The sequence below is a fragment of the Hipposideros armiger genome, unplaced genomic scaffold, assembly GCF_001890085.2.
Source record: "Hipposideros armiger isolate ML-2016 unplaced genomic scaffold, ASM189008v1 scaffold_1298, whole genome shotgun sequence".
Classification (NCBI taxonomy): domain Eukaryota; kingdom Metazoa; phylum Chordata; class Mammalia; order Chiroptera; family Hipposideridae; genus Hipposideros; species Hipposideros armiger.
Window position 1 is genome coordinate 111704 of NW_017732648.1, and position 9898 is coordinate 121601.

General features: G+C 42.8%; 1 protein-coding gene across 1 annotated transcript in view; it reads left to right on the top strand.

Annotated features, from left to right (window-relative positions):
• The first annotated feature begins 4587 nt into the window (after positions 1 to 4587).
• Positions 4588 to 9898, top strand: part of LOC109377125 (lysosomal acid lipase/cholesteryl ester hydrolase-like) — a 46212-nt gene continuing 40901 nt past the window's right edge. The window contains exons 1-3 of the mRNA XM_019633378.1: positions 4588 to 4692; positions 7662 to 7770; positions 9320 to 9437. Of these exons, the coding sequence (XP_019488923.1) occupies positions 4598 to 4692; positions 7662 to 7770; positions 9320 to 9437 (322 nt within the window). The 5' untranslated portion in view covers positions 4588 to 4597. The remainder of the gene's footprint in view (positions 4693 to 7661; positions 7771 to 9319; positions 9438 to 9898) is intronic.

The following is a 9898-nucleotide window of genomic DNA, read 5'->3' on the forward strand; positions in this document are numbered from 1 at the left end:
AAAAAAAAAAAGAAAAGCTACCCACAAATTTACAGCTAGAAGCTAACACATTTGACCAGATTTACACAGCATACCCTTTGACTTTTATATCCTTGTTGCCAACTTTATTTATCCCACAAACATTTATTGAATGCTTAATGCATTGAAGAACCATTCTTCTAGGTACTGAAGATACAACAAAAAACAAAACAAAACAAATTTCTGCTTATACAAAATTGATACTCTAATGAGAGAGACAGATAGTAAGCAAATACATAAAATATGTAGTATTTTGAATGGTGATATAGCTATGGAAGAATTAGGAAGCAATGCATGTACCTTGTCAACTGTAACAAGACAGCTTTGAGACAACTGGGAAATTTGAATACATATGATACTATTAATTTGTTAGGTTTGATAATGGCATCGTGGCTGTGTTTCTGAAATACAAGTATTTATTTAAAGATGCAGACTGAAATAAGTATAAATAAACTAAGATTGTAAAATGTTGCTAATGACTGATGTTGGTTGAAAGATACGTGAGGAAGGGCCTTTATACTTTAAAAATTTTGCTTGAAAATTCCCACAATATAAACTTTCGGATAGGGGTGGCTGATAAGGCATACAAGGGATTTTGTAAGATTAAATAGGTAAGGGCCGGCCGAGTGGCTCAGTTGGTTAAGAGCTTGCTCAAGAGTTTGAGCTCTGAGCAACAGCAGTTCGATGCCCAGCCTGAGCTGAGCTGCCGCTAAGCTGCCAATAGGTAGCAGGATGGCTCAGCTAAAAAAAAACCAAAAAAACCAACAAAAAAAACCCCCACAAAGATTAAATAGGTAGATAAAGGAAGGTGATCACTAACAAGGTGACATTGGAGAAAAGACTTGAAGGAGGAGGGAGCTATGTGGATCTCAAAGAACATTCCATGCAGAGAAGTAGGTGCTAGTGCAGAGCCCTGAGGTGGGACTGTGGGAAGGGAAGAATGTACTCCAAAGAAAACGGGCAAAACTGTAAATAAGAAATGAAAATACGTGGACGGCTAGCTTCTCCTCAGCGTTATAGATATTAATAATGTATCTTATTGTGTGCTATGCAATAGAATATTTTCACAAAGTATCGTAATGCCATTTAAGTTGTGGCATCCTTTTGAAACCAATCATTCTGACTAGAAAGAAAAAGGGATTAAATAGTTTAAGTGTAGACATTATGAGCTCTTTCAAAAGTCAGACATGATTGCAGCTTTTCAACTAGAAAAGGTCAATAAAGCATCCTACAGCTTTTAATTTCTAGTAAGGTAAATATCAATCACTATAACCCACATAAGCAAAAAGAATGCTGTTTGGGGTTATTATAATTAATTAATATTTTTTTAAGAGTAAGGGTTTTTTGAGACTAAAAAGTGAGAAAATCGCTATGGATTATACCCAGCCTTGATTGGTCCATGTCTCCCTATGACCTCACACGGAACTATTGTTTTGGAATTCTAAGCACCTAAGTCCCTGGTTGGGTCTAGGTTACATGTCCTTCAAGCTCAAAAACCTGCTTTTCAGTGACCTGAGGGACTTTGACCAAGAAAGCTTATTTCCACTTGGCAATTTACTCTTTTTTGCTTGATTGTTATTTCCTTTACTTTTCCTTTTTCTCATTTTTTTCTTTAGTCTTTTTTTTTTCTCCATTTATCTTCATTCTTTTTCTAATTTTTTTTAGTTTGTTAGTATTTGCTTTTGTTTGTTTTTGTTTTGGTCTGCCATTGTGTTTTGATTCCATTCTAAAGATCAGTTCATCAGCTGAACTTTGAACTGATTTTCTTTTGAGCTGAATTAGATGGAGTCTCTCACAAGCTTTTCCCAAATGTAAGCTGATCTTAGGGCACTGTGACCCCAAGCAGGGCAGGAAGCCCACCGGGCCGCGGGGCCTCTTAGCCAACTGTGCTGAGCAGGTGCTCACACTGGCAAGAGTCTGCTCAGGAGGCTGATATGGGTGGCTCAGTTATGAAAAAGGTGGCCCACAACATCCTGTCTGGGAAAGCGATAGCCATGAAGATCATTGCTGAGACAACAGACTCCTCCAGCCTCCAGAGACTACCTCACAAAGTGAGAATTATAAAGACTTGAATAATCCAAACACAGTGAAACTTTTGAAGTGACGAATGCTGAGAAAACTGCCTTGTGAGGAAGGATGCCAGTGAGGAGGGGGGTTTGCATGCCTAGTGGCTCATGGCAGCAAGAAAGAAGAGACTAAAGGCAAATTCACCAGTAACTTCTGCTGCGCAAACTGTCACTAGAAACGTATTGTCTGTAGAGACTTAAAGACAGCAAACCAGCTAGCTTTTGGATGCCAGCATGAAGTTCAGACTCTTACAACAGGCTCACACAGGCAGCTGTCCCCTCAGGAAGACTGACTAGAGTGACTCCAATTACGAGGAATCTGGCCTAGTCCATCCTGTCTTGAAAGCCATAGTCATTGCTGAGACAACAGAACTTCCCCAGCTTCAAGAGACTTCTCACACAGTGGGAATCATGAAGGCTTAGATTATCCCAACACAGTGAAACATTTGAAGTTACAGATGCTGAGAAAAAGGCCTTGGTAGGAAGGATGCTAGTGGAGGAGAGGTATTTGGGTACCTACGACTCATGGCAGCAGGAAAGAAAAGAGAGTGAAGGCAAATTCCACCAGTTACTGTCTGCTGCGCAAAATGTCACCAGAAATGTATTGTCCGTAGATTTTCAAGATGGCAAACTTGCCCCTGGGTGCCGGCATGAAGTTCAGACTTTTACAACAGAATCACACAGGCAGCAGTCCCCTCAGGAGCACTGACATGGGTGACTCCAATTACAGGGAAGCCGGCCCAGCCCATCCAGTCTGGGAAAGCGATAGCCTTGAAGATCATTTTGAGACAATAGGACTCCTCCAGACTCCAGAGACTACCTCACAAAGTGGGAATCATAAAGACTTGAATAACCCAAACATCATGCAATACTGACTTGACGGAGGCTGAGGACATTGCCTCGTTAGGAAGGATGCTAGTGGAGGAGCGGTATTTGGGTACCTACGACTCATGGCAGCAGGAAAGAAAAGAGAGTGAAGGCAAATTCCACCAGTTACTGTCTGCTGCACAAACTGTCACCAGAAAGGTGTTGTCCGTAGATTTTAAAGATGGCAAACCTGCTCTTGGATGCCGGCTAGAAGTTCAGACTTTTACAAGAGGCTCACACAGGCAGCTGTGCCCTCAGGAGCACTGACATGGGTGACTCCAATTACGGGGAAGCCGGCCCAGCCCATCGGTCTGGGAAAGCGATAGCCATGAAGTACATTTTTAGACAACAAAACACCTCCAGCCTCCACAGACTGTCTCACAAAGTGGGAATCATGAAGGCTTGGTCATCCCAACACAGTGAAACATTTGAAGTGATGGATGTTGAGAAAACGGCCTTGCGAGGAAGGACGCTAGTGCAGGAGGGTGTTTGGGTACCTAGTGGCTCATGGCAACAGGAAAGAAAAGGGGCTGAAGGCAAATTCCACCAGTTACTGTCTGCTGCGCAGCTATCACCAGAAACTCATTGCCTGTAGAGACTCAAAGACAGCAAACTTGCTCGTGGATGCCGGCATGAAGTACAGACTTTTATAACAGGCCCACACAGACAGCAATCCCTTCAGGAGCACTGACATGACTGACTCCAAATACGGGGAAGCCGGCCTAGCCCAAACGGTCTGGCAACGCATAGCCTTATAGGTCATTGCTGAGATATCAGAATTCCTCCAGCAAATTCACCTTTTACAACAGGCTGGATATCTCCTGTGGCAGTCACCCTTGGGCTGTCCTTGAACTCTCCCAGGATCAAAGTATGACCCAGTGGGGATATGGAATCTGGAAGTTTCTCTATGTGTATATACACTGGCCTACAGATTCCTGATTTTTGACAGACAGAGCTTCAAGGAGCTGTGGGAGCAGGCTGGTAGATTTACCTCGATTCCAGGAAACATCTACTATGAGTTTCCAATCTCCCCTGTTTAACAACAGCCCTTGTACATAATGAGTGCTCCACAGGTATTCTTTGACTCAGTGAATGTTTTTTTCAAATGTAAAAGAAAAATAAAGTCTTCAAGACGAAAAGCACTCTTATTGTAGCTCTTGGGTCATACAGTTTAAAGCTGTTTGTCCCTTATTCAAAAATGGTTTTCTGTTTAAGGATATGTTTACTGATTTCATATGTTGTTAGCACTTCTTTAAGTCTATGCTTCTCAAGCAACATTGGTTAATCATAAGTTTCTGTGTATGTTTATTGCCTTTGCATAATATAAATAAATGTACAGCAAGATCGCTTTGCATTAGGCACAATGCTAATTGTTCTCTATGGAGCAGAGGGTACCGGCTTGGCAGGAGCTCCTGGGGCAGCGTTAAGAGACCAGGCTGTTTCGGCGTGTATGTGAAATCGGGGAACTGCTGTCAAACGGGAGGCGGAGGCCTGCCCGCCGCAGCTCTAGGGCCCTCCCATGGCGCATGCTCCACTGGGGTCGCGCTCCGGGCGGGAAGGGGCAGTGTGCAGTCGGGGCGGAGTCCCCGCTGAGCTTTCCGGCGGCCTGCTGCTCTGATTGGCGGCTCTAGCTGCGGACGCCTGGGATGTCTCCGCGCCCCCTCCAGGTCTCCTCCCGGCGCCACCGCCTGAGCAAGCCGGCACTGAGACTCTGGACAGCGGCCCGGGAGGAAGGATCCAGGTGAGTGCCGCCGCCGTTGCGTTGCCAGGGGCAGGCGCGGCAGTTCGGGTCTGCTTCCACCCGCAGCGAGGGTAGGGCCGCGCACCGCTTCCTCCCAGGGGGCTCCATCTCGCCGCCCCTGGGCCTCTGGAGGCCAGCAGCACCCTCTGCGCTTGGCCAACCCCGGCGCGTCTTGCCTGGAGCACCTGCGGGTGGCTCAAGGCACCTCCCAATGACCCAGGAGTCGGGGGCTCTCTGTCCACCCTTCCCCGGGTGCCCTCCGATTTCCCAGGCAGACGCGGTTGCCACTCAGTAAAGCTGCCCAGAGGCCTCGGACAGCCAGGATCCCTGATGCCCTGCTCCCTCTCCCGCCTCGCCCTCTGCTCCCGTTAGCTTCGTCAGGCAGCCTGCCCGACCTCTCGAACTTGTTAGCTCACGGCCTGGTAGGGAGTGGACTTTGGCATCGGTCCTGTGAAAATCCTTGTGACATTATTTCACCAGTTAGCACTTTGCTTTCGCTACTTAACCCGGATGAATCTGTTTCCTCATAAAAGGATTTTAAGGGTACTGCTTAGAGTTTGTGGAGGAGTAATGAACATGGTAGGTCCTGGGCGCTGCCTGTGAGGTCTGGCGTGTCTCAAGAGCTTAAATAGGAGCCGACATTTTTATTCTTGCTGTTATAATTATTGCTATTAAGCAAAATGACAAGCTGCTTTGGGGCTGTTCTTTTCTTCAGCCGCTAAACTATTGGACCGCCCTTATCCCTCGTTGCAAAATCTGTATTGTGCATCATTATAATATTTGCTTGGCACTTGGAAAGGAGGTCCTATGGGTTCAAAGTTGAATTAGACACCCACTCTGCCCTCGTGCCGGGGTGAATGAGGGCAGACAAACACATAATTGGAGTGTTACTATATAGAAAAGAGCTGAGAGAAAGTTGCTGAGAGCCCAGAAAAGCACAGAATCCAGCCCGGAAGGGGCTTTTTCTCTGCACTTGCGAATTTTCAACCTTATGAGAATCACTTGACTAGTAGGTTGAGAAACTTCCTTATTGTTGTATTGGAAGGAAAAATTAGCTGGGAGATTTTTTTCAATTGAGTAGCTTCAGCTGTTACTCCCCTGTCCCCTGCCCCCCCCCACCGCCCCCCCAGATTCCTCTGTGGACAGCTGGTCCAGGTTCTGTAGGATAGGTGCTGAATGGAAAGCAGCTATGCCAGATGTTCCATGATTTTAAAATGTGGTTATAACCTTTCATTTTTTCCTTTTCAATCTACTCATTATTCCCTAGTAATAAAGGACTTTGGGGAGGCTGTATTTTATGAAAAAAGGTAGCCCAGGATGGTTCAGCCCTTCTGACCACCACAAAGAAATACAAACTTGTAAATAAACACAAGTGGGCTTGCTTTGCCAGTACAGACCTAAGGTAACATTCCCCCCATCTAGAAGTTTGGGATTCACCACTGCTTGGAGAAATAACTTCAGCACCAGCAGGAGCTGCATCAACAGAAGGGAGTCAGCTCACTTTTACAGTCTCCTGAGAACCAATTTCTTAAGACGCGGGGAATACAGGCATACCTCGGAGATATTGCAGGTTTGGTTCCAGATTGAATAAATAAATAAATCTGTATTGCGATACTTACTTTATTGTGATACTTGCTTTATTGCAGTGGTCTGGCACTGAACCCGCAATATTGTGGAGATATGCCTGTACTGTTTAAGCATAATATTTAAAAAGCAGCTGTATTGATTATTGACATACAATAACAAGACATATTTTAAAGGTAGAATTTTATAAGTTTTGACATGTATACATACACCTGTAAACCCATCAGTCAAGTCAATATAATAAACGTACCTATCACTCCAAAAAGATTCCTTGTGCATAGTCCTTTGTAAACCTTTCCTCCCACCCCTTTTCTTCTTAGGCAACCATTGATCAGCTTTCTGTCAATATAGATTGGGTTGCATTTTCTAGAGTTTTATATAAATGGAATCACATGCAGTTATCCTTTTTGGGGAGGGGGGGTGCAGCTTCTTTTAGTCACCATAATTATTTTGAGATTCATCCATGTTATTGTGTGTTCATATTGTGTGTTCTTTGTATTGCTGAGTGGTATGTACATACCATAATATGTTTATCCATGCACCCATTTGGGCTTTTACAGTTTTGAGCTATTATACACAATCTGTTTTAAACATTCTTGTACAAGTCTTTGTATGGGCACGTATGCAAGCATCTTTTTAAATGATTATATTTATTTAAAAAAATGTAGGCAGCCTGGGCTGTAGTCCCAGCCTTGCTTGCTCTAACCATCTGGGTGTCACCGCACTTTGCCTTTAACATCCATCTCCAAGTCTTTGCTACTCTGTGATTGTGTGCCACTGGGGACAGAAACCATATGGTCTTTGTTGATGGTTGGAGGGTCTCAGAAGGAAAGAGGGGTGGTCCTCTTTCCCTGTTTCTCTTGCAGGCTCTCTTTTCTTTTACTGTTTTTCCTTGGATGGCAAATTTGAATCCTGACATATAACTTTGGGTAGGAATGGAAGTGAGTAGATAGTGGGGGGCAAGAGCTAGTATTCGCCAAACTTAAAATGTTGAAATTACAACTACAGAGGAAAATGTGGGAGGTTAACAGGCTTCTGGATTTTTGTAGATCTTTCTTTTTCTCAGCTTAGTTTCTTCTAAGTCCTCTCTTCTGTTATTTTTCCAGAAACAGTTTATTTAACCTCATGGTAAAGACATGAGTGGGTGTGCTGAGCTCCAAAGGTCACATATTAACTGGGGATGACTGATGGGGAGGTTTCCTAGTGAAAAAGAATTCCTCCTTTTTGCTTCCAAATATGGCTGGAGTAATTTGTTTCATATTTGCCCTTCACCTGACTTTTACTTGCCCTAAACCTGGTTCAGAACTTTTTATGGGAACATTAATCTACCAATTTAATTATATGTAGTGAAACCTGGACAAGTAACAACGGACTGTTTTATACAGAATGGAAATGTGGCTGTTGGGTTTGGTGTTCTGTTTGGTCCTTGGGACCCTGCATTCCGAGACATCCAGAGGGAAGCTGACTGTGGATCCTGAAACGAATATGAATGTGGTAAGTTTCTCAAAGTCACTGGCTTTAAAAGTGCATGTGACGAATGTTAGTTATGTTCTTAAATTCGGTGTTACGGGCTACATGGAGCCACAAACTCTAATCTTTTTATATCTCATTGTGCTTTTCATGTTCTCTGAATCTTAGATTCAGTTTGCTAGACTTTCCCACTAGGTAATGTGTATTTTACAGATTGCACCTTACTGTTAAAACTATATACTTCTTTTTTTTTTTAAGCTAAGCCATCCTGCCCCTGTTGGCAGCTTAGCTCGGGCTGGGAATAGAACCGCTGTTGCTCACAGCTCACACTCTTGAGCGAGCTCTTAACCAACTGAGCCACTCGGCAGGCCCTAAAACTATATACTTCTTAATGAGATAAATGATATTTTTATAAATTTGATTCATTTTTAAGTCACTAAATTTGTTTAAAGACCAATAAAAAAGTATCAAAAGCTTGTAAGAATGTTACTACTGAGCACTGCTTTTACAATACATCGAACAAGGATTGTGATTAGCAATGTCTAGGGAGCACAGTTTAATACAAAAATCAAAATATCTGAAAAAACATTTCATTAGACTAAGCAAAAATAAAACTTTGAGTAATTAAAATATTTCAAAGTGATTAACCAAGTTAACGATAAAATCTGGGAATATCTATTTGGGCATAAAATATTAGGAAAACAGAGATTACTAAAGAAAACAGCAACTTTAAAGCTTACAATGCAGTGACCCAACTGAAGAATCAGGCAACCTCAGAGACTGAGATAAATTCACTGTAATCCAAGAGAGTATGACCTGACACCAGGGTCTTAAGGTTAAATTGTGTTTCTTGTTCCAAAGCTTTTCTTTTATCCATCCTCCTCCTTTTAATTTTTTTCTGTAAAAATGATAAAATTCTTTCAGTATTGTGGTAGAGAGGATAATGAGCACTCGTTTACATGAAATCTTCTGGATAATTGAGTTGCTCGTATCTTACGAGCTCCTCATTAACAATTGCCCCATGAATCTTTCCCTATGGAGAAGTAAATTCTATCACATTCTCTATTTTTCATCTTTTCTTGTTCTTCAATTCCACCTTGCCATTCTTTATTAGTGTAATTTTATTAGTTCATTGATTAATGAGTTTTATGGTTTGTTTCCCAGGATGGGACCTCTTAAAACAAGTATAGTGGTAGATCACAGTATTAGCTGACATATTTAAAAAAGAAAGAAACCAGAGTGTTGATTGGTGCCTGGGAGCCAAGTTGGAAACAAAGGCCCAAAGCTATGGTAAAATTAGACATAGTTGGTGTAGAGCACGCTAGAATGATGAAACCAAGGTTTAGCCAAAACCTGTGAGTGGAACCCATGGATAAAAACAAATGGAGGATTTACTCTTGTGATGGGTGGGCTACTAGGTTCAGCAGACTAAAATTTCAATCACAGTTGATTTCTTAAGTAAAGTCTGGAGAATGTCATTGATATTCTGTCTTCTCTTTTGCCTGTTAATGTGGGAGATCTTGTCAGATTCTGTCCATAGAATTTCCATTATTATTACTTATTTTCTCCATAGACTGAAATTATCTCCTACTGGGGATTTCCTAGCGAAGAACACCTAGTCGAGACAGAAGATGGATATATTCTTGGCCTCCACCGAATCCCTCATGGGAGGAAGAACCATTATGACAAAGGTATGGGCATTTTCTGTGTTGAGATAAGAAAGCTTTGAAAAGTAACTGCATTGCTGGAATTTGGCCAGTTCTGATGTCAGTAACCAGATTAAGGAGTTTCTGGAGAGACTACTTGATAAATTATTAAATATCAGATTAACAATATAACCTTTAGTCAACCATCTCTCCAGATGTAGCTTAATCTTTAACATTTTCTTTTTTTTTTTAAATTTTTATTGGGAAATTGGGGGAAGGGGAACAGACAAGTTGCTGTTGTTTTTGTTCTTCAGTCTAGTTGTGGAGGACGTTGCTTCATTGGCCCAAGTTGGCACCATCATTGCGCTCTTCCTGGCCAAGGCAGATCAGTCGCCGGCTTCTGGATGGCCGCTCACAGCGGCTTGAGGGCCGCTCACGCTGGCTGCTGGCTGCACACGGTAGCCCATGGCAACCCACTGCCACTGGGGCTGCAGCCTACGCCATCG